At 40.1% G+C, this 25213-nt stretch overlaps 1 protein-coding gene across 9 annotated transcripts in view; it reads left to right on the forward strand.

The window, feature by feature from the left end:
• BNC2 (basonuclin 2) overlaps positions 1 to 22369 on the forward strand; it is a 363914-nt gene extending 341545 nt beyond the window's left edge. For 4 of the 9 annotated variants that reach the window (XM_033173620.1, XM_033173619.1, XM_033173617.1 and 1 more), the window contains 3 exons: positions 19001 to 19037; positions 19271 to 19290; positions 21559 to 22369. In XM_033173620.1, the coding sequence (XP_033029511.1) occupies positions 19001 to 19037; positions 19271 to 19290; positions 21559 to 22219 (718 nt within the window). In that variant the 3' untranslated portion in view covers positions 22220 to 22369. Of the gene's footprint in view, positions 1 to 2358; positions 2406 to 5741; positions 5792 to 12549; positions 12572 to 19000; positions 19038 to 19259; positions 19291 to 21558 lie in introns of those variants that run through there. The other 5 variants (XM_033173622.1, XM_033173618.1, XM_033173625.1 and 2 more) reach the window with 5 other exon arrangements.
• Positions 22370 to 25213: the final 2844 nt, after the last annotated feature.

The raw sequence follows: 25213 nt of genomic DNA on the forward strand, positions 1-25213 counted from the left end.
TATTAAATCCTGGTAGCCCCTAGTCAGTTCATCATATAACTTGCCCTGTTAAACTGAGCCCCAATGGGCCTCCCATTGTCTGTTCTTAGCTGTCAGAGCTGACTGGACAGAACTGAGCAAACAAGTCAAAATGGAGGACCAAACACTTCAATTCTGATTCACCACAACCTAGTTAAACAGATATATTTAGGACCTTTTCAGACTTTTATGTTTTGTCACATGCTAACTCGGGGAACTGTGGCGTGTTCTAAGTAGCAAACTTTGATATGATTTGATCCTGGCTTAAGTGGTTTTGATTAGAATAACCCACATTTTCCTAATGGGTGATGGAGGAGGAAGAGGAAGAACGTGACTCCGATGCTCAGTCCAGTTCATTTCTAATCACCCGAACCTTTGTTTAGATAATTTGCTGGGCAGCTGTGCAAAACTAGTTTTATCTCCATTTAATGTGTTAAATGCGCCTTAATTTTAAGCACAGTGCTAAGCTTGGCCAGGATCCAAAGAATAGTGAAACTCATTCCATTAGCCCAAAGAAACTTTACTGTTGTTTTTCTCCAACAGAAAATCCCCATGGGCAGGGGATGTTCAAAGAAAAACAAGTTAAGAATTCCACTGAGCTAGTTCAAGCTCATTGTGTGACCTGAAGAAGCTCTTTAGATCGTGATCTATGCTTACTTAAGAGTAAACTCCAGTGGAATTTTGGCAGCAGCTTGGCTTCTTTGTGTTGCAAGTATCATTGTATGAACAATGATAACCAGTCTTCTAAGATCAATTTGGCTCTGTGGTTATGAGAAGGTTTGTGTGGCCAAGCTGCTTTGCCTCATGGACCTGGAGTCAAATGGTGTGCAAACACAAAACGTATGTCGTCCCCCCCCCTTAAGTCAGGGGGGAGAAATAACAAAGTCTATAATATTATTGTGTTCTTTGAAACATAAAAAGGAAAACCTCGTGTATCATAGAAAATGTCTTTGGATAATATATTTAATTGGCAGCAGTGTTGGATGGACAATGCAGAATCTGATAATGAACTTCATATGCTGCCTATAATGTATTTGTGAAAAGTTACGATCCAAAGATTTAAAGCTAAAACAAAAAACAAAAAAACCCCCAATATTCTCTAGCAGCATTCTTCTAGCTAGTTTGTAAATAACAACTCAAAACAACCAATCTGGGATATGTTGAATCCCTAAATATAATGTATACTTTTGTATTCTAGCATACAGTGTAGCATTTTTTTCCTACTCAACCATTGAACAAAGTGCAAAGGAAGTTCCCTTAATTATTTCCTTTATAAACAGGTACACTGGAGTTCCAGAAATTAGTCTGTGAACTTCAGAATTGCAAGGTCTTCATGTAGTGTGCATTGGAAAGTCTGCAAGATGGTTTTGGCTGAAGTGGTCTCGTTCGCCTTAGGAATTATAAACTTTGAACAACAGTCCACATTTCAGTTGTCTGCACAATTTGCCAATGCAACCTGCATTAATAATAATAATAATAATAATAATAATAATAATAATAATAATAATAATAAATGAGTGTGTGCATCTAGCAGGTTTCACAAAAGAGCTGGTTACTCAGTATTTCAGTATATGGTGCAGATAAACTATGACTGAAACATGAGTGTGAAAGAATTAGTCAGCGGTCTTAGAGCTGCTTACAAGTTCCTACATTTCTGGAAGAACTTGCATGCTAGTGTATAAATGCATTTGAAAGTAGGACCTGCTTTTCATTGTTAGTTCTTTATATTGACATTATGCCAGTCATTATCTCCAGATAGTGCGGTGAGCGTTTGAGGTAAAATCGTAGCCCAGTGAGCTTTTCTGTAATTTAAGGTTTTCTAGTTGACCTTCTTGGAGATTGTTTCTTAAATGAACTCTTACAGAGGAAGCCCATTAAATGCCTAGCCCTTCAGGTAGCAAGGAAGACCTTGAAGATGTAAACCAGTGTATAGTGCCTTATTGACTCCACTGCCAAATAAGTGGAATAATAACACTGAGTGGAGAACTTATTTCAGTCACCTTAATGGGCTGTTAACTTTAGAACCCAATTATAGCCATTTCAGCACTAATTGCTGTACCAGAAATGTGAAACATCCAGCCTAATGTGCACATGAAGAATGTCACATTTTAACACCATATTTAAGACTGAGCACCTTCATGAGTATTCTTTTAAATATTCTGATAAACTCGCCGGCTTATGAAGTGTCCTTTAACGATGCCGTTTCAAACAGTTGTCACTTTGCAGGGAAGAATCAAGGAATGGAGGTTCCATGAAGCATTCTTTTTAAAATTTAGTATTCTCCTATGACGAAAGAGGCTTCATTGTTATACGGAGATTAAGTATTTTTGTTTCTCACAGCAACAGCTAGTTCATTGGGAACTGCACAATCAAATTCCCACCAATCATTCATAGCACCCTTTACCCTCTCCCCTGCCAGTTCTGGAACCAGGCAGGCAAGGGAACCCATTGACAACAATGTTTGAAATGGAATGTTTGCAAGGCTATATCTTCCACAAATCATTTCCCTGGACTATTCCGTTCCATTCCAAAACAAAACACCCAAATGCATTTCTCTTCCCAACCTTCAGTTTTAGCCTTTCTGCCCTTTCCCCTCATGTCAAAAGGTAGCAGAAACATAATTGACAATCAGCATTGGCAAAGGACACTGTCTCAAGACTACAGAACAAACCTAAGAAAAATGAAAGAGGGAACCTGGAAGGATAATCTTCCTTGCCTATTAGAAGAGTGCTTATTGAAGGGTCATGGGTGTGGGGCAATAGTAGAAATGGGAAAGATGTGTCATTTTAGGCAGACAGATGAGAAAGAAGTATAGAACTGTTACAGCCCTCCTATCTTTTGCCTTTTGAGGCTTTTGCATGCAGAAAGACGACCATATTTAGAATACTCTTTGGCCAAGACAGTGTAATTCGCCCACGGGGATCAGTGATTTCCCCCATGCCCTCTACAGGCAGGTGACGAAAACCTTTGGATCAAACGGTCAGGCTTCTCCCCTCTTATAAGAACTCAGTCCTGCCTAGTATTAAAGAAGAGCTACACAACTTTGTAGCCCATCAGCTGTGCACTTCAAAGTACAAGGAGCACAGGGAAGCTCTGTATTTAATTTCCTGCTTGAGACTGCAGTTGCAAGGGGATTTCAGGTGAAGGACCACACTTTATGGGTTGTGGGCTACATTTGCCTTGGTGGGACACAAGTTGTATTGACAGGCTTTAAAATGAATGAAAGTTGCTCCTTTGTTTTTATTTTTTTTAAACAACCTAAGACCTGCTAAAGTTAATATCCATTTTCTATTGCTATCAGCAATTGGCAATGAAAATCTTTCTTTCTTTTTTTTACTTTGGGTCTGGTTACTTCATGTTACTTCACTTTTTATTTCCTAAATTTATGTAAAATACATGCACTTCCAACTGCTCCAAGTTGCAAAGAAAGGAACTTTATGCTTTGCCTTTCTTTGAGTGAAGGATGCTAATTGTTGAAGTTTGTTTTTAAATTTTCGCAGAACCGAAAGCATGTGTGTTTGTCTGCAAGGTGGGAAAGGTGATTGAGCCCCATGAATAAATTTAAAAACAAAATAATATTTGCTCAGGGTGACTTATAAATAAATATGAGGCAACTATTGGTGCCAAGTGTGATTCTGCCATTAGGTTGCTAGTTAAATCAGTCCAGATTTAAACTTGTAAACTCCTTGATTTGTGTGGAGAAAGACATCTGTATTTGGTTTATTAAAAGCTGCTGATGTTTCCAGAACTAAATTTGTGTGCAGATAGGCCTCTGGGTGGTTATATCAAGAAAGCGGAAGTGTATACAACTTTCTCATCTAGTTACCTGACTTCCAGCCCTGTACAGGTGTGCTTGAATAAATTAACATCAAATACCTCTGATGAGCCACTGCATACATTATCAACAAAGGTGAAGATGTGAAAACATGCTACCTGCCTCCTGTTATCACCTCTTCAACACAACAGCAACCTCCCCCCCCCCTTTTCCCAATCATCCCGCTACGTTTGGAAACTTATAAAGCAAACTTTTTGAGATTGCTTTTCCAAGAAATGTACGCAATTTGGGGATCCCATAGCTGCAAAAAAGAAGGCACTTTATACTAGTTTGTAGTTGCCTTAAATCTATTTTCAGTTGGCTGTGGCTTCCAACTCCGTAGAGGAAGACATAGCGTAATAGCTCTTTGGGTAATAATTTCATCAGACAACTTTAAATAGTTAGTGAAATTGTGTTTTTCTTTCTTTAAAAAAAGATACCTGGACTTCAGTTGGTGCCCTAACTAGTAGCCCACTCAACTCGCTAATGGGGACTGCTCTGCAGGCCTAGTAACTAGTTTCTTGTCTTGGAGAATCTACCATACAGAGCAAATTTTCTTTTTATTTACTAATGTCTTCCTCAGTTAACTTCATTGCTATCTTCAGGGGGGGGGGAATTCAGAAGTAGGTTCAACCATCATGTCTGTCATTATTACTACAACTACCATTTTACTGTCATTTTCAGAACTCTCTTGGTTTGAAAATGGCTATGAATCCTGTTGTAATTTTAGACTCCCAACATTACCAAGACTTTACAAGGGCTGGCAAATAATAAATCCAGCACAAAGTTTTTCATCTAGTGACCTTGGCAAATCCCTGTTTCTGTTGAATAAAGGCAGTTCTGGTTGAACATGAGTTCCTTAGATACTTCCCATTGGTCCCCCTTGAACACTGTCCTGATCACACGGCTGCTCATTTGCAAACTGTTCTCAGGTAACATTCATATATATATATTTTAAAGCGCACTATTAACTGCATCTAAAAGTGTCATATAAAATGTAAAGCACTATCACTTTAAAGGCAGCTGGAGACCTCCTTGAAAGGGGAAAAATATCAGTGTGTTTAAGTTGGCTGAAATCAATTGTCTTCACAAAGGTATGCAGAGATATAATGAAGATGATAGAAAAGCTGGTTGTTCTGTATGTGTTTGCAGTGTTAGAATGGTATCTAAATCCACAACTAGATGCAATTTAACTGTAACCAGGCAATTTTAAAACAATGCAGCCCTGTCAAATAAATTGATATTGCAGGAAAGTTAAGCTAAAGCATGGCGTTAATTGCTTTTCTCAGAGAGCTTCAGGTGCCTTTCTTGAGACATAATGAAGACCATATACGCTGGTGCAGAAGAAGAAAGAAATGGGAATTGTGAAAAGAGAGGGGTTTTGCTAAGTCTAAATATATGCTATCCTGTAAAGATTAGGACAGTCAGCAGAGATAAGAGACAGATTAAAAGCACTTGTTAAACAAAGCCATGCATGAAGGGAATCTTTACCAGAATCCATGTGTTTCACACTCATTATTACAGATGAGAATTTCTTGTATGACTGAACCATATGGCCATTATGTGGCTTTTCCAGAAGTAGCTCCCAAGAACTGTTTTCCTCTCGGTTTTTAGCTCTGCAAATGCATCATCTGTCCAAACCCCCCTTTTCCCTTTTAAAAAGAAAATTAGCAGTTAAGGCCAGCAATGGCAGCTTTTAGAAACTCAATATTTACCTGGCAGTTTACCATTTAGTGAAGTGTGCCGTAGCAGTTATTACCCTATTAGAGAGAGAGATTATTGGATAGAGATGTAGTATCTTCAAAACCAGTCTCAGAGAAGAATCATGGAGATAGCAGCCTGTTTGTTGACATTTCAGTGGTGAGCACTATCCACAAGATTTGAAATCAATCTCTTTTCTGTTTTCTAGGAACAAGAATTTGTAAATAGATACTCCGCTATGAATGTTTAAAAGAAAACTTCCCTTAGCACAAAAAGTGAGGTAAATTCGGAACTCGTTCTACATTTAAGTTTGTCTTTTAAAGCCCTTTTTGATCATGAAATCATCGTCGACGGTTTGCTATGGTCAACAGACCAGAAATAAACCATACAGTACACAAAAATATTAAATATGAGACAAATACAGAAGGGTAACTTAACAGCAGCAGCTCAGTTACATACAAAATAACAAATAACTTGGGGTAATGCCCTATCTTTTTAAAACAGCAACAAACAAACAAACCAATCCCTATTGTACTGTGAAATAATTTAGCTTTCTTGTGGGCTCTCTGGCACAAGCTGAAATGGGGCAGGAATAGCTGGATCTGTCAGAGCAGGAGGGCCGTGAGGGTTTTTTTTTTGGTGATGGGGAAGAGTGTCTCGTGCCACATTGGCTGGGCTCCTCTATAAGACAAGGGGAGTTAGCTGGCTAGGTCCTGATCTGCCACCTGAGAACAGGCAGCTGGCAGAGTCAACTAAGGGAGAGGCAGAGGGCTGGACACAGATTCTGCCAGCAAGGGCACACAGCCCCCACCCAGGTAGGAGCAATCCTTTGCACGTGCAGTTCTCTTGTCCGGAATAAGAACTGCACAAATGACTGTTCCCATCCCACTCTTTAAAAGCAGAGAAGGAAGAGCACACCCACTCTTTGGGACAACGTATTCACTTGTGCCTGGCTCTGTGTCCTAGAATTGTGCTTGCAAGTTGTTGAACCTTGCGTACTGCCCTTCTTGCCGAATCTGAGACTGTGCTCTGACTTCACTAACAAAGATGCTGGGATTTCCAGAGCCGAGAAACCAAGTCTTTTGTTCGAGGACTGAAGCTAGGGCAGCTTTTTTTTAAAATGTAGCTTTCTCCCATAAGAAGAGTTAATACTGCCTATATGAAGAAGAAAGCAAGGTTTTAAAAAAAGCTTTCCGTTTGCCCAAACTAGTCTTACTATAAAAACCTATCCATAGGTTGCATTGCAAACGTGTATTTGTTTCTGAGGGGTGAAACAGAGGAAGGTGAGAGGAAGTCTAGGATTTTGTTAGGTAGAATGTTGCGTTAGTTCATTAATTTTCGCAATCTTCCCAAATTTAAACCTCTTGCGTCAGACTGTATGATGTGAAGCGCAAGTTGTAAATTCAAGATAAAAAGTTGTTATGCTAGGCCTTCTACTTTATGAAGTTCCTCACTTCTTGTATGAACTGCTTTCCAGCTGAGCCCATTTCTCTTATCTGCTTTCTTTCCTATGGAAAACTCTCACGCCCATGTCTAAACTTGAGAGATTTTAGCTAAAAGCAGAAAGGAGAAAAGAGTTAATGTTTATACCTGGCTATTTCAAGTCATGTTTTTTGCATTGTGTATTCAGACGGTCAAAAAGAACAAGTCACCTTTAAATCCACTTTTTTTTAAATATACTGACTGCCACCGATCTTGTTTCATATGAGTAAGGAAAAGAACAAGTTGGATCGGTTAGCTGGGCCCTTGATGTGTGACAAAGATCCATTAGCGATCGCACAGTGAGAAAGGGAGCCGGGTTGTTAGTAGAGGGGACAGCCCCTCCTCACTGGGGAACCTCTGAGGTCTCATCGCCACATATAGAAGCAGCACTAATTCTACAGCCTTTTTAGCCTGTGCCGTCACAAAGAGGGCACAGCTGGGTCACTCGGCTCACTAGTAATTGTGTTTTACAGACTTCTAAAGCAATTGGCTCAGTCAGTCCCAATTCAATAAAAGTGGAGAGCGAGAGCACTTTTGTTCTATTTTTTTTTTACTTGAAATTATTTCATTCAGCAGTCTGTCTTTTTTATTACCAGGACTTGACATTAGCACTCCAAGCTATATTAGCATCCATTTCAGCAGTTCAGTAATGGTATTAAAAAAACACTTAACTTCAACGGTGAATGGTTGTATGACAGTGCCATAAAAATCCACATTAAAAAAAACTTATGTATTTGTCCCTGCAATTTTTCCCCCCTCACTTGTTTAACCGCTTCAAAACTGTGCTGTCATTTGCAAAAAAAACAAAACCAAAAAACTTTTTTCTCTGACGGAAACCCAAGAGAGACCAGCTGAACTGCTCTCCTCGTTTCCCAGAAGTGGGGAGAAATGAGAGCAATTTAAAGGCAAATAAAAATAAAAATCCAGGAGCCCAAATGTCTGTTGTTTAGGAACTGGAGGGAAATAACCCTCCATTTACCACATCTGTTCCAAAACATACTGATGTCAATGAGTATTTGCCTGTTGGGTTCAATAGGTAATTAAAACAGAAGCCAACCAAGGAAGGACTAATAAACTCAAAATACCTGAGGTAAAAGTGTTTGGCACCTTGCGCCTTCGTGGGACTTATTTTGAACCCAGCACTCTCTCAGTACTTGGAATGAGACCTTAAGTACCTTGGCAATGCAGGATGCTCATAAATGACAACATTAGGTTCTAAATTTTGATTAAACCTTCTGTAATTAATCAATGGTAGATATGAAGCAGTTGTTGGGGTCCAGAGCTGCAAAATGCTCGAGACATAAAACATTACAAAGTAATTAGAGTGTGCTCCTTCACTAGAGAAAGGATTGCCTTCAATAAAGAGGTAAATGATAGCGCCGTGTTTATTGTGGACGTAGGCAGCCAGTGCAATATGATAAACTGCAGGAGATACACATATCAGTAATCATCTGCATTATTAGTGTCATTAATCATAATTCTAAAAATATGACAGCAGCCGCCAACTTTTGACCAATTTTCCTTCTGCCTGTTGGCCGTTATAACTTCACTAATAGACCGCAGAGCTCCTGTGTGTGTGGCAGTTTTGCATTGAGAATGGAAGGTTAATTATATTTCAGCTGCTGATTCCTTCTCTCCTTGGAAAAGCCTTAGCACTTTGACAATCCCAGGAGCTTGCCGCTGTTAAACCGGTAAAACTTCTTTATTGAAATTTTCTTTGTTGGTCAGGAGTGAGTAGATGTTTCAAATGAGATATAAGCGCCAGGCTGGGACAGTTGCTCACCATTCTTGCTGTAAAGTAATCCTTGGAAGCCAAGCTAAATTCATACTTCCCTCTTTGCTTGGCCTCCGGTGGATAGGTTTTTCTTTTTTTAAAAAAAAATGTCTCTCAGAATTTAATAACCAATACCAATAGTGCGTATGGAACAATTTCGTGGGATCCCAGCACTTCAATCTGGAGCTGGCGCAGATACCCTGGTGGTGGTAATCAGTCATTGAAGCACAGCTAGACGACTACTAAAAATATCGTAAGAAATAATGTGTGTTTGTGTGTGAAACAGAGAGACAAAGTCAAGACGGCACTTATAACAAGCACAGTGTGTTTAAAATACTGTCAACGTCCAACAGTAGTCCAAGACACCTTTGGACTAGGGAGGAGCTGTAGCAGGAGTGGAGAAATCACCCAGATTTGAGGTAGGATGCTAAGATAAGGAAGTTCGTGGAAGGAAAGTTTCCCCACCTCCTTCTTCCCCACATTACATTCTGCATTGTTCGGGAGCTGCCGCCAGATAGCCATTTCAGGGAGTGTAGGTGCCTTCAATGGGGGGAAGTTGGCAGGGGGACATTTCCCCGCGAACTTCTTTTAGTCAGTTTACCTTAGGACCCAAGCCAAAGTAACTCTGATTCAAGAATGCTTGACTTCCACATTCCATATGACTTCCATCATTTCAAATGCAGTCCACGTGTTATCCACGGTCCTTACCCTAAATTAACAAGTAGCCCATAGCACAAGGCCAACTCATCCAACTGAAAATGACATGAGTTTTAGGAGTCTTTCTCCAAGCTTTAATTTCACCCCTAACCCAGGGGGATTATATTGTGAAATTTGTTACCATTATACTCATTTTGGTTTGTAATAGGACAGCATTATCTCAGATAGGCTTGCCTGTTCATCACACCTTGACTGTAGCATATAGTAATAGCTTACATTCGTGGGCGGAGGTTTAGCACATGAATGTATGTTACAATCATATGATATGGAAAGCTGAACTGTGCAGTTCACTCGATCAAGCAGCACAGTTCCCCTTGTCATATCATCTTGCAACACAAGTGCTTTTTCATGCATTTCACCGTGAGTCATAAAACAGAGAATAATCAACTGATGGGCATGCATGTGTGAGCAGTCTCCTTTTCAACCGCTTCCTTTCAAAGTTCTGCATATATCCAGTGTTTAATTCAAAGTGCATTCCAAAGTGTGCTGCAAATTCTCCAAGCCTACTAGGAGCAAGGTTTTAGTTGCTTTAACACGAACATTGTAATCACTCAAAGGGATTTGCACCACAGTGAACCGAAACAGCCACATAGCATCACAGGGACATCGCTCCATCTATTTTTTCGAGGTCTTCATCGTTATTTTTTAATATAAAATAATATTTTTTTATCTTCTATATGACCCTTTAGCAGAGCTGTATTAAAAAAAAAAAAGGCGCAAAATATATCACAGCCTATATATGTCCCTATCCTGCTCCTTTGGAGTGGGGGAAGAGGGATTGCAGACCTTGCTTAAGTGTTGTGTTGGAACACAAGTACATTGTGGGTGGCATTCCAATCCAGCATCACAAAACGGTTTTTAGAGTTTTGCTTTTCGTTTTACAATTGAGCAGTATATAAATTAAGCGAAATAATAAATATTATACCACTGCAGTAGGCAGACAAGTCAACTTAAAAATATCAAAGACTGGGATTTTGGGCATTTATTTATTATTCAAAACAAAATAAAAAATATAAAAAATTCCTTCCAGTAGCACCTTAGAGACCAACGAAGTTTGTTAAGCTCATACCAAGAACAAACTTAGTTGGTCTCTAAGGTGCTACTGGAAGGAATTTTTTTATTTTTTATTTTGTTTCGACTATGGCACACCAACACGGCTACCTACCTGTAACTGTATTTATTGTTCGTTCACCAACCGGTGAACAAGGTGGCCCTGGACTCAGTTTAGAGATCCCCAAACGGTATAACAAATGCCTGCTTGGATGTTCTGATATGAAAGGGGAGGAGGAAGTTTGGATTAAATATTTCATTTTAAAAACCACTCTCACTTCAAAATACATTCCGAGAAATAAATATTGGGAAGTTGTTATTCATTAAGAAGGAATTTTGCTTTTCGTGTTACAGGTGGGTAGCCGTGTTGGTCTGCCATAGTCAAAACAAAATAAAATAAAAAATTCTTTCCAGTAGCACCTTAGAGACCAACTAAGTTTGTTCTTGGTATGAGCTTTCATGTGTGCATGCACACTTCTTCAAATACACGAAAGCTCATACCAAGAACAAACTTAGTTGGTCTCTAAGGTGCTACTGGAAGGAATTTTTTATTTTGTTTTGTTTTGCTTTTAGTGGATAGCCTATAAAAAAGCCACCGGAGTTATATTCCACAGGTATGTATGTATAGAGCTTTTGTGTGTAGATAAAAAGAATAACCTAGATAATGGCAGGGGCCTGATCATACGAAGCAATGAGTTCTGTGAAGCTGGACTGCCTAAATAACTGCTGTCTTCTATACCTAAGAAAAAAAATGGTTGATAAATGTTGATAATTTTGGTCGATCATTTTGTTTAAATTTTCTAGACCAGTTTGCATCCAGGCAGCTGGCAAAGCGTGAGGTTTAAGTGTCGCAATGAAACTTACAAGTGCTCCTGAATAACTCTGGCAACTAACGCCAGCGGTTGTGTTTCTTGTTTGTAATGCCTTTTGATCTTTTAATGAACAACAATGGTAATATATTTAGAATGTGCCTTGACCTCGATGCTTGTGAGCACATGCAGCTGTTGGAAAAATGTAATTCTGTTCACACCGTAAGAGCCATCTCATTTAACACCTCAACAGGTATGTACTGAATTACCAGGCTGTTCTGGAGTGCAGCACTCTCAGGTCTTACTTCTACAACAGAACTGCACAAGCAGACGGCACAGCAGGCAGAAAACTCCACACTAAAACCCCTTTCATGGCCTGCCCAAACGTCATAATATCAATACCGGCAGAAGCGTGCGTACCTCGGCGATAACAAATTGCTTTCCCTTTTACTCTGGCTCTGCATTTTGTATGCAAAAGTCTCGGCCGCCCCTGCCAGCAGCCCAATAATTCTTGCTAACATCTTCCGAGTTACAGCATTTATAAAGTTGCAAAGTGGGGTAAACAAACCATCTGTTTGGCTTTGCCATATATGTCACGCTCTCTTATTAGCATATTACGATTCATTTAGTAAACAAATTTGGTGATTTTGTTCATGTCAAAGTCAGAGGGAGCTTGAAGATGATTAACATTCCTGGGACGGGCACATTAATACATTGCTTCCTCTGCAAAGTTAAGTGGCTTCTCGGGAGAATCGCCCCTTGTTGACAAGATGAGACTGTCAATTTTGTTTGCCTGCCACATTAGGGGCCATAAGGGGATGGCAAGCTCTGAGAATGAGGAACGGTGGAGGCTGCATCATTCACTGCGAATTGAGAAAAGAAGTCTAATTCTGATAAATGGTCGACCCCAATACATCCTACCTGTTATTACAACAGACGTGCCGTATCTGTGCAGTAAATTAGTTAAACCCCTAAAGAGTTTGGTGAGAGCTTATCTTCAAGTGAATAATTTGAGTGGAGAGGGAGCTGTCTTCGTGACCAGTGTGAATGATTTGTTTCATATTGAAAGGGATGGTAATGACTGGGCTCCACGTCTAATTTGCAAGAATTTGCTTGTCCTTTATTTCCCGCATTTAATAAGCACTTCTTTACTTCTTCTTCTTTTCTTTTCTTTTTTTTAATAGGTGCTGAACTGTATTTTACCTTTTGGATTTTCTTCCTATGAAAGGTTAATATTTTCTCAGATTCTATGCAATTCATTAAAAAAAAGCTTTAGAAGCAAATGTCGCTCGTGCTGCTGGAATAGAATGTTTCGCATTTCACTGGGCAGCAAAGTAGTGCCCTGTCTACAGCCACTGGCAATGGGGGGCGGGGGGAACTGCCATTAAGCATAACCAGTTGTGGACACATCAGATGCTGCATGCACACAGCAAAATATGAAGATTATGCTCTTCAGGCCTCTGTGGGTAGCCCTTTTTTTCAGTGCAAGAAAAGGAAAGGTGAAAGGCAGTGTCTGTGGCACTGGGAAGATAAGATTAGGAAATTAGGAAGTTTTGATTTCCAGTTTTTAGGTAAAATCAGCCCAAATGCCATAACTGTTCACAATCATGTCAAAGGTGTTGAGGGCTTCCTTCTGTTTAAAGGAAACACCAGGATTTATCTGTTCTCGTAAATTTGCACACTTAGACAGATTGTTTGTTCTGATGTTCCCATTTAGATTTCATGCAAGACTGTAGCATAGGGAGTGATCTTTTCCCCCTTTGTGGAAATTCCCTACCTGAATTTTCAGCTTTTGGGAATAAAAGAGGCTCCCTAGCCCCCTTACATTTGCGGAAACCAAAGGAGAGGCATAAAGGCAACATTGTACCAGATCATTCAGTATAAATTCAACCCGCACCCACCTTTTATTGTGTTGACCAATGAATGCAAAGCACTGGGTTACCTGATAAGCACTCGGTCTTGGTTTTAAATTTTATTAAAGAAACTGTTAACCTTTAAAACAAGGATAGGGAACCTGTGGCCCTCCAGATGTTATTGGACTTAAAACTTCTTTCATCCCTGACCATTGACCAGGCTGGTGTTTCAGTCCAACAACATTTGGAGGGCCTCAGGGTTAGCCACCCTTGCTTTAAACCATATTCGGCAACCATAAATTATTTTCTGGCTATTCTGTAATTATTCTCCTCCCCTTTGGGCCTCCCTCACTACAAAACATCTGACTATTGAATATTTAAATGCACAGTGGATCATAGCTTTGGCTTACACATTTCCCCACAAGCTAAGCTTTGTTTTGAATTTCAGGCCAAAGTAAACATACAAGCATAAACAAGGCAAAGACAAAACTCCATCACTTTGTTTTTGGGGAAAAAACAACGGGATGCCATTGGTTTTATATGCATGTAGACGGAACCATAGACTGCTTCCAGTAGTGCTAGGAGTTTGTACGCCAGAAAGAGAAAGGGTCGTTTTGGAGATGAAGGCCTTTGCATAGCTAGTCACAGATATGCAGCCCACTTGAATACATCTTCAGATACAGGGTACATACACTCACAGAAGGCAAAATCAGGAAAAAAAATTAAATCCCTAAATACTTCAACATTAAATACGAAATAATAGTGCTCTGTCAATTTCTTTCACGCAGTACATCAAAAGAGTACTTCAGTAAGGTTCTTCCTAATAAAAACTACCTAGGAGTGTATTTAATTCCCTTGTTTATTCTTGTGGGCTGAAGAATCAGGCACTTCCAAGGACAGCCATCCCATTTCCCCTCTGGAGAAAGAGATGTTTGAAAGGCCTTGCCAGCCTAATGGAGTGGAGGAAGGCAAATGGTTATTGGGTGTTTGGTTTGGGGAGGGGGCAGGCAAAGGTGGCGGGAAGTCTTTTCACGGGGGATAGGAAGGTAGATGTTTCACAGAGTGGGGGACCTGCCTTATCTGCCCTCCCAGCTGATACACGACCCTTGCATTGTGTATATGTACCATGAATGGCTGAAATCGGGTGTCCGTCTTTATTTAGCAAAAATTATATACTGCTTGATTGTTTAAAAAGAAGGCCTCTTAAGCAGCTGAAACTTTTTAAGACTGCTGAAAGTCTCAGGCACGTTTTGTAACTATCTGAAATCTCAGAGATATACTGATACTCAGCTAAATGTGAGCAGCAGCCTTCAGACAAACACTCTTTGGCGTATGTTGGGGTTAGCGCGTAGCTTCGGAGAAATATATGTATTTACATAAACTTATGAATTTATCTGAAATTGTCAGTATCCATATGTGGATGTCACGTTCACTCAATTTGTCGCTTTTTCTGTAACACCTGTATTATTAAAAGATTTGATGAAATGGCTAGGTTAGTTTCAGTACAAAAAAAAATCTTATAGTCAACAGTCTTTTTAGAGGCTTTGAATTTATAGACACTAAGGATGTAAGACAATGGAACTGTTGGAACTGGTGTTTGTAACGATGCTGACAATCTCTAGCAGATTCCTGCATTGTAGGGGGAAGGAGTACAAATAGGAGCCAATTGCTAGAGAACGTGGTCCCTTTGGGCCCCCCAGTAAAATATTTGAGGGAGCCAAAAAAAAAAAAAAACAACCAAAAATTGATGGACATTGCCATTCAAATGGGGTGCATGTGTCAGGTCTTGTGATAGGTTATGTGGGGCGGAGATTACCTAGGTCTCTCCAGTATTTTATACTGGTTGATACCCCTTCCAACTCTGCAATTCTGTGGTTCTATTAATCTTCTTACATCCTTCTTTTATTTCATTATGGAACCTAAGGCCACATACATATGGTTCCCAGACAGTCTCCTAGCCAGGTGCTGGCCAAACCCAGACATGTTTCGCTTATGGGCTTTCAGACATGTTCTGGGATAGCTTACTTGGTGTATTGTAGCTAGATGACATTTAACCATTGCATAGTCTAGTTAGAGGGACTCATTTATCCTGCATTGGAGCCTGTCACAGTTGATTCAGTGGGGCTGCAGCAGGGAACTTTTTTTGTAGACTGTTTATATTGGCTTTCTCACACATATCCAAAGGGGGGGGGAATAAGCTCAATAATTTTGCTTATTTCACACAATAAATATGTAACCAGTTGTCAAAATCAGTAATAATTGTAGGTCATATGGCTGAAGAATGGCCAAAGTGAAAGCTTTATAAAAGGCAGAAAATGTTTGACAATCTTTCTTTGATGTTCGCTTATATTTAAGGAAAAGCTTTAAATTATGTTTAATGTACCAGTGGGGGAGAAATTTGTTCAGTTCACATTTCAGTGTGAGCCTACTTAATTCACACTTCTCATATCATTGCACAACCCAAACTGCAAGTGCTAAATTATTATTATTATTATTATATTATATTATTATTATTATTATTAGAAATAATATAGTATTGCCTTCACTGTGTACAAAGAAGTGAGCCATTTTATGTATATACTCTTATCTTTTTTATCATGTACTGCATTGCAGTGAGTGTGGTTTTATTCATTTGTTTGTTCAAAAAATGCAGCGATTCTTGGAAATATGCATTTCTCTGAATTTTGCAATGCATTTTTTTTTACCAAAAATACATTGAAATGTGTACATTATGAAAAAGTGCACACACAAAATGCATGTACATCAGTGAAAATAACACCTGATGATCAGCACATTAGAAGGGGAAATTGCTTGCAAAAAAATGTGCACATCATAGAAAATTGCAAAGATAAAATGTGCATATTAGGAGAAAATTGCATGAAAGTGGACATTTTATGGACATTTATAAGCAGAACTTCCCTACAGGTGTTTCAGCATGCCTGAAGAGGAAAGAACTAAGTAAGATTTTCACCAGATTCTTTTTTTCTTTTCTTTTTTCTTTTTTACCTAAAGTGAAATTTAAAGATAATTGGGGTGGGCAGAGAAGTCAAAAGAGGTTTTGTAAGACTGATGACATTTCTTAGGGCAATTCTGACACTCTTAAGCTGTCTGATTTTTGCCTAAAGAAAGTAATTTTAGATGTCTGCCCTCTGGTGCAACATTTGATGAACTTCTGTAAGAGTAGTAGCATTTCTCAGAAAGGTTTTACATATCTCCAGATGTAAGGTAAAAATGGTCAGTCTTAGGGCTGAAGCTAGATTTAAAGCACTTAGCCTTTTAAGTATTCAACATACACCCAGTCCCTGTTGAATGTACTTATCGTGCACTTATCACTGAACATTTGAGTATAATACTAGCATATCTGTGCTGCATCCACCCAGCCCACTAGCTGCAGGCTTGTAACACAACTCTCTGAACATTTCTTTACAACTAGCTGCAGGCTTGTAACACAACTCTCTGAACATTTCTTTACATTTGAATAAAGCATCCCCAGTCCTAATGTATCTTTGAACTCCATGATTTCGCTATTAATCTGAAAATGTTTTTAAAGAATAAAAATCCAGATGAATAATAGCATGCCCCCCACTAACACACACAAACACAGAGTATCCGGTTATATTTTCGCATGATCTTGGAGAGGATTCTCCAACATGAGTGATATAGATTAAGAAATGAATGTAACAGAATCAATTCTTTTGAACTGTGGTTGCATAATGGAAATCGACTGCTGTGAATGAACCCATGTTCAGAAGTTATGAACAGCAGAGCTAATGCACTGCAATGAGTTCATCTTTATTATTGCATTACACCTGAATCAATTGATAAAGCAAGTTTTTTTTTTTTTTAAAGCTAGGAATGGCACTTAATTGAATAAAAGTCAATGTAATTATATTAGGAGAAGCCAATGGTACTGCTGACAAACGGATAAGGGACTTTGTCGACGAAAGTGCCAGAACCCGTCCACACATTTCTGCACATCATTTGCCTGACAGATATTAACGGCCGGTACATAAGTTTAATTAGATTACTGATAGCTACTGCTATAAATGATAAGTGAATGGATATGGCATCATTTCCTATTGATAGCTGAAACCAGCTGCAACTTTTAACAGGTCACCTATCAGGAAAGCAACTTTCGCTTGGAGAAGAGGGTGAAACAGTATTAATATTTCTTTGCATTGTATTGCTCTCAGTAAGCCCTGGTGTTATTTGCATGGCAGATCTGGCTTTTCTGGCAGGAACCCAAGGAACAAAACGAGAGAAATGACAGACATGGTACTTCCTAGCTACATCTACACAAAACTCGGCTTGTAGTGTATTTTAGTGGGGCATGGGGAAAATTGGGGAAAGGTAAGCATAGGTTCGACTCTGTGCCATGCTGTTAGGCTACTCTACATAAAGGCCAGGCCAGTGCAGTGCAGTGAACAGCATGGTGGGTTTGTATGTCAGAAACCCCCTAGTTCAATTATTCGCATAGCTACATAGTTCAGTAGTTGGCAGGGCCAGATTTGGGTATGATGAGGCCCTAAGCTACTAAAGGTAATGGTATGTCCAGCTGTCCTTTGTCAACAACAAATCGTTGCTGTGTTTCTGTGTTGACTATATGCTACATGGTAATTTATGGACCTAATAGGTATCTAAAGCCATTTGCACATAACAAAATACGTATTTTATCAAAGTAATTGTTGGACTGAAATACAATTCAGAAGAAGTATATTAATAGTGTAGTAATTATTAAGCTCTAACTTTAAAAAAATATTCATAACCAACTTAATAATGCAAACACATTGGCATTTGGCAATAACAATTTTTTTCCTTTAATTTTTTTTTTTTTGGGGGGGGGGTCCAAGAGAGTGGGGCCCTAAGCTATAGCTTGTTTAGCTTATACGTAAATCCAGCACCGGTAGTTGGCCTTACTTAGGCATGTCAGACTCCCTCCTGCTAAATGATCACAGTGGGTTTCTGCCATTAGGATTGCTGGGTTGCATCCCAGAAAGTGTGCGTGTAGCTCTACGTGAATCAGAAGACTGGGCAGCCATCTCTCGCCCATTCCTAACCCAGCCCCATTGTTTAGCAACCCTACAGGCTCCAGGCACACCTGGATCCCTGCTTCTTAGAACAGGCAGGTGTGTGTCAAGACTGGGAGATAATTGGAGGGAGAAGCTACATGCATGTTCTCTGCGGTGTGTTCTGGCAACCCTGGTCGTGAGACTAAAAGCCCTGAGCTTCTTTCTTGGAGAGAGGGCAGGGTGCACACATTTCAAAGGGGGAGTTGCTCAAGTGCAATAGCTGACTATGTGCTCCTGTCAGTTTTCGCCATGAGAATCGCCAGTGGCATAGCTTGCTTCTGCCCTCAGATAGCTTCTTCATGGAACAACCACTAAGCTGCCGCAACCAAAACCGCCACATGTTTCTGCTTGCTTGTAAGATGCAGTCAGGGAAGCAAGCAGACTTCCTAGATACGGTTTCTTGGTGTCAGTAACTGGACCATGAATCTCAATAGCACTGTTACACATGTGCAATAACTAGCAAAACAACTGCAGCTTGTTAACATGCAGCCGTTCACAGCTAAGAGCTTCCTGTATTTTGCTTAGAAACTTTCCCTTTGAATCATTTGCCATCTGACACTAGAACGGGCAAGAAATAATTCTGTCTAGGAGCCTGTACGGGCTTTTTTTCTGTTTATTTATCATTCATGGATGTGAATACAGCATGCATCTGTTCAGAACAAATCTGTGGATGATGTGAATTTGCCTGTGTCTGATTTGATTTATGGTTTTAGATTGTGCAGTTGGTCCGGTAACCATCAGGACAACAGTGTAAGTGAGATGATGGGTGACAGAAAATGATCTCATGGCCGAAGAATTTTTAGCCTGTATTTTATTGTTTTAAGATTCTCTTTTCTTTTTTTTTTTCTTTTTTTTAAAGCCAGATGTGACTGGATTGGAATGTGAATTTGTTCTCTTTCTCTCTTTCTCTCTTGTCTCCTTCTTTCTATCTCTCTCACTGTCTCCCCTCTTTCTTTTGTGATCTCGATTTAGCAAAAGATTAGAAAGCTGATCTTATCACAAGGTAAGCTCAGCCTTCGCAAGCGCAGTGTGGGGTACATGTGTAACACACTTGTGTGCTTAGAAAGAAACAGTGGTACAACAGTTTCCGTAGAAAGGATCGCTGCCTCGTTGGGAATGAACGGACAGTATATGCCTTGCATCTCTCCTTCCGCACCCACCCCACGAAAAATATATCAGACATATTTCTTGCTAGTTCTTCTCCATGGAGAGAGATCCTATGGAACCCAAATTTACTTCCCCTCAATTATCAATCATCATTAAACTAGGAACAGCCACCTGCCTTCTGTCAAAGGGAAGAGTAGGTTGTTATCCTAGTTTGCTATATTTAATAAGGTAAATGAGTTATGACAATATATGATGAATTATGTAAATAGATATGGAAAATTAAGTTTACATTATTCTGCACCCTCCCAACCCACTATAATGCACACTTGGGTTATTCTGCGACTTTTGGGAGCCCAGCTGGTTGAGGGAAAGGCTCTCGGCGAATCTACTGTTTGAACCAATGACGTTCAAACAACATAAAGAAATCTTGCATTGTCAGCTTGGGTTTCCTACACTTAAGTCACACAAATTTGGGAGGCGCATCCATGTGCAGAAGCAGTTGGCTTTGTTAGACTGGGAACCGCACACCCAGATTGCACCCAGACGTGCATCTTGGCTTACGATGCGCATTTGAAGAGCCGGCACCCAGCGCAGCCCCGCATTTGAACTGCAAGGAGAGAACGAGGGCAGGCATTTCCACCCACATGGCAAAGCACATTGCCAACCACTTCCTTAAGACGGGAACATGCTGTAGTGTGCAACTATAATTGGATTTGAAACTCTTAATTTTTATTTTATTTTAGGACATCTTTCCCCCACCCCACTCCGGTTTTTCAGCTGTGCATCTGCTTTGTGTAAATGCACAACTGAATTGTTGGGTGCGCCTGCCTCTACTTTAGGGGCTGTCAGCCGGAGCAAGAGTTTGTGGGTTCTCATTGTGGCAGGGCCAAGCTCAAGGAACCTCACCTCCTCAGACTTTACTGGCTGCATATAATAAAATATCATTGTTCCTCTCGGCTGTGCATGTTGAGTGACCCCCACAGCCTGCAAACTCATGCTTTTCAAGGTATTCAATAACCTTGTAGCCCTCCCAATTGCTTTTTTGCCAAATAACACCTGGAAACAGGAAGATATGTAAACCTGGCAATTAATTGAACCCATAATGAGAGATGTATTGTGGCCCATGCTGTCTGTTACAGGCCTCCAAACTTGCTTTGCAGACAGTGACAGATAATCTGTGGAATTAAAAACAATAAGTTTCAGAAATAAATTTGCATATTCCGCTTTTCATTTATTGTTTTCTGCCGAAACCCTGAGGATTTTGTGGGGCGGGAGGGAGAGGAGAAATCAATGGATTTAAATAAACATAATAAGGGCATTGAAACGATCATGTGAATCAATATAACAAGGCCCAATTTGTGTGGACATGGCTCAGTCTTAAGTCGCACGGAATCACACATTCTTCCACTACTATTTAAAAACAACTCCTCTTATAAGTCATTCCACTTAACATGGATTTAGTTTTTCAGTTACTCTTGCGGCCCCAAATTTCAGTGCATGCGTAACTTTTAAGCCAAAATGCCTGACTGGAATCTGTGGTAGCCCTAAGCAAGGATTATATTAAACACTTGTTGGATCAGGCTCAAAAGACCTCATACATTCAAAGATTTCACTGTTTTATTCCATTTAAGATTGGTCTTGCCCAGAAACATTTAAGGTCCCCCCCCCCTCATTATTAGGAAAAAAGATAAAACTAGCCTAACTTCTTAAGAGTCTCTCCAGTTCCTACTGGTCTCTTTGATTCCAATCCCAATCTATAACCAGCAGATCCAATGTTGTGTAGAGAGAGAGAGAGAGAGATTCTACTGATTTCTTTCCCTCCTGCCTAGTTCTTTTTGAACGTTCCTTTTGAAAGAGCTGCAGTAATCTGTTGGTCAAAAACCAAATCAGGTTACGGTGCTGAATAGCTGAAGTTCCTTGTAGTCTTAAGCGGGGTGGGGCAGAGACCAGGCTAGTGTGGATTTGTAGCATTTTTGCCCTGCATTTGTGTCCATTAAAGTAATGTCTGGATTTCCGAGAGAAGAGGCAATAGAAGCAGGATTGCATGAAAATCCCCATCTTGCTAACGTATGTTTTGAGCTGCAAGTTTTGCATTACAGATGTAATCAGCGAGACGGTGTGTTTTTTTCTCCCTCCCCGCCCCCTGTTCCTATTTCCTTCCTAGACACAGTGCTAACATAAACCTGCACCGTAAACTGTTGACCAAAGAACTGGATGACATGGGCCTGGACACTTCGCAGCCCTCGCTTAGCAAGGACCTCCGCGACGAGTTTTTGATGAAGATCTACGGCACCCCGCATCAGATGGGCTTTGACATACGGGAAGACACCTCCTCCCCGGCAGGTACCGAGGACTCCCACCTGAACGGGTACGGGAGGGGCATGTCAGAAGAATACATGGTGCTAGACCTGAGCACCACCTCCAGCATCCAGTCTAGTAGTAGCATCCATTCCTCCAGAGAATCCGACGCGGGGAGTGACGAGGGGATTCTCCTTGATGACGTGGACGGCGCAAGTGACAGTGGGGAGTCGTCACACAAGGCGGACGCCCCGGCCTTAGGGGTCGGCATGGGCGCCGAAGTCCCGGGCTCCCTCATGTTCAACAGCGTTTCCATGAGCAACGGGGGGATCGTGTGTAACATTTGCCACAAAATGTACAGCAACAAAGGGACCCTCAGGGTTCATTACAAGACTGTGCACCTGCGGGAGATGCACAAGTGCAAAATCCCTGGGTGCAACATGATGTTTTCTTCCGTCCGCAGCCGGAACCGGCACAGTCAGAACCCGAACCTGCATAAAAACATTCCCTTCGCTTCACTAGACTAGTTCGAAGATGGACGTGGCAAACGCCAGCAGCTCTCGCAGAGGGTTTCCGCTACTTTGAACTGCCATTTACAGACTATTATATAAATATATATAAATATAAATATAAATATATATCTTTTTTTTTTCTTTTTTAACGAAACAGAAAAAGAAACACCAGGTGCTTTTGTTCTTTCCCCTTTTCTATTTTTTCTTTCCTTGTTTGTTTGTTTGTTTGTTTGTCTGTTTTTATTTTGTGTGGGTTGGGGTAGTAAGTTTAACCTGGGAGGAAATTTCCACAGCTTCAAAGAGAACAAACAAATGTACGTACACACACACACACACACACACACGAACACGAACAGACTTGCATTTTGAAGCCCCGCTTTTGTTATAAAACCCGTGGTCATCTCCAAAGAGACTGTTTTCTTTTACCTTTGACTGTCTCCTGCAATCTTGAGGAAGGGGAGAAATGCAGGGGAGGGGGGGCACAAGGAAACACAGCACTGCAGAGAGAGGGGAGGGGGGGGGGAAAGAACAAGTACAATTGTCTTTTGTGTATGTTAAACCTTTGAGAGGACCATCAACTACACACGGCCGTTACACTTGTATATATTGAGCCTCGAAGGGGCCTATCATGTAAAACAATTGTATTGATGGTGGTTAACTTTTTCTTTTTAATTTTTTTTGGAGGGGGGGTTGTTTTTTTGTTCGGTTCGGTTCTACATTTACATCCAGCTGTTAGATATGCGGGGAAGGGGGGAGAATAGTTTGCTGGCTAGCTCTGTTCATTTATATTAGCTTCAGTGCACATTTAGAAAAAAAGAAAAAAAAGAAAAGAAGAAAACACAAGGTCTTGTTTTTTAACTACCATATGGGGGGGGGTGCTGGCATGCTTTGAAGCACCTGATCTGATACAGTTGTTTTTTTTTTTAAGGGATTTTTTTTTGTTTTTTTGGTCTTGTTACTATTACATAAATCCAGTCATGCACTTTTTTCTTACACAATGTGGGGATGTGTAATAATATCCATACCCTTTTTTCCCTTTAAAAAGTATTGCCATACTTTCAGTGTCTTATTGATTAAAGCAAGAAAAGAATTAACACTTTGTTAGAAGTGGTCTGGTCAGTATGGGGCGAGAAATAAATAAATAAAAGTGTTAAATGTTAACACAAAACTGTCAACTTAGCACAAGTTTTCAGTAACCAAAATAGAATCAGCTGCTGTGGCCTGCAAAAGGGGGGGGGGATATCCTAGGAATTTGGGAGCAAGGAGAGAATACACATGAATGTCCTTCTCAGGTTCTAAGTATTATCCACAAGTGAGTCCGTGGGTTTATAGAAAAGAAAAGAAAAGAAAAGAAAAGCAGAGCTTCGCAGTGCGAGACATTTCTTCAACTGAGAAAGGATGGGCTTCCAGTCGAAATTGTCCATTTGAATTGTGTGGGACTTACTTTTGATCTGTAAGTAGCTTAGAAGGAGGTCACAGTGACTTAAGGGCCAAATCCGAATTCCTGAAATGAATTTGTGTGTTCGATACTGAAGACTTGGGTTTTAGTTGCATGAAAATGAAAAAAAAAAAAAAACAATTCTGACCTCTGCAAAGTTGTCTGGTGTGCACTGGAAAGTGCCATGGTGTGATCAAGGCATGGTTTTGTTTTTTGTTGTTGTTTTTTAATAGAAGCAATCGAAAGCCATTAATGGCACAAGCACTTAAAGCTTGGAGACGGTGTGCCATTCATTAGATTGGGTATCTTCCCCTTTGGAGAAATCGGAAGTTGGTGGCTGTGTATAGGGAGGGACCCAAACCGAAAATTCATGTTTTCATCTTTTGTACTTTCCAAACATGATTTGCCGGAGAACAATTACAGTAGAGTTGGGAGAGAGTGTGTTAGAGGAGAGGCCAATGATTGAGGAAGACAGGGAGAAGCTGCTCACCAAATCTTTTCTTCTTCTTTTTGTTTCTGGTGTTTACATGTGTTGTCTGAGCATGGCAAACCGCACTGGCAGCCTGCATTACCACAGCATACTGACTGAATGATGATATTTACTTAAGCTCAGCCTACAGCCAAGACCATTATGGTGTGTGTCATATAACAGATCTTTTCTCTCTCTCTCTTTTTTTTAAAGAATACACAAGGAATATTTCCGCACACAGTGCATTGCTAACTCAACAAGAGTGCTTTTCTTTCCTAGAACATTTCTCTTGTAACTGCGAAACCAGAAATACTTGGGTTGCTTTCAGCTTCCAAGTTGAATCTGTTGCGCAATTTCAACCACTGTTCATTGCAAATTGGCATTAGCAATCCAGTCTTAATTTTACTAGCGGAAACTATTCCAGTTAAATAGATTCCCCCGTCTTCATTGGCCCTCATCCACCTATAGTTAGTTGTGGCTGAGTCTCATTTGAACCAACAGGAAGACATTAGTCTCAACTGAGCTAAACCCTATCCTTCCATTGGGGCTTAGGCATGTCTAACTTCCCCTTGTTTGGAGGCAGTATATAGTACAGTACTTTTTTTCCTCCTAAAACAAAAATATAAATACTAGTTGCAGTATCTCCATGTGTGTGTAAAAAAAAAAAGATGTCTTTATTAATTGAAATGCCTTATCTTAGGCCATATTTCTTTGTTTTCAAATAGTGGACACAACTTCTGACATTATTTACAGATTTCCTACAGACTCTTTTAAAAGTGTTACCGACCAGTATGTCAAAAAAAATATGTTTACATCAAAAACCTCCACAATTTTTGCTGACTTGATTTTTTTTTCATTTGTGCTTTGTCTTTTTTTCCAAAGTCTTAATTACTTTTGTTTATAAAAATTAAATGGAGAGATGCTTTGTTTTGTTTTATGCTACGTATGTACGGTATGCTTGTGAAAGGGAACATAGAAAAGTAAAGGTTTGTTCTTCCCAAACAAATTAACTTTTGTAGTGTTATCTGTACTGCACTGTCTCTTCAAACCCCGCCCTCTGCCCAGCTATTAGGAACCAAGCAAGAAGAAATGTTGAAAAAGT

Source organism: Lacerta agilis, chromosome 16 (assembly GCF_009819535.1).
Source record: "Lacerta agilis isolate rLacAgi1 chromosome 16, rLacAgi1.pri, whole genome shotgun sequence".
Taxonomy (NCBI): domain Eukaryota; kingdom Metazoa; phylum Chordata; class Lepidosauria; order Squamata; family Lacertidae; genus Lacerta; species Lacerta agilis.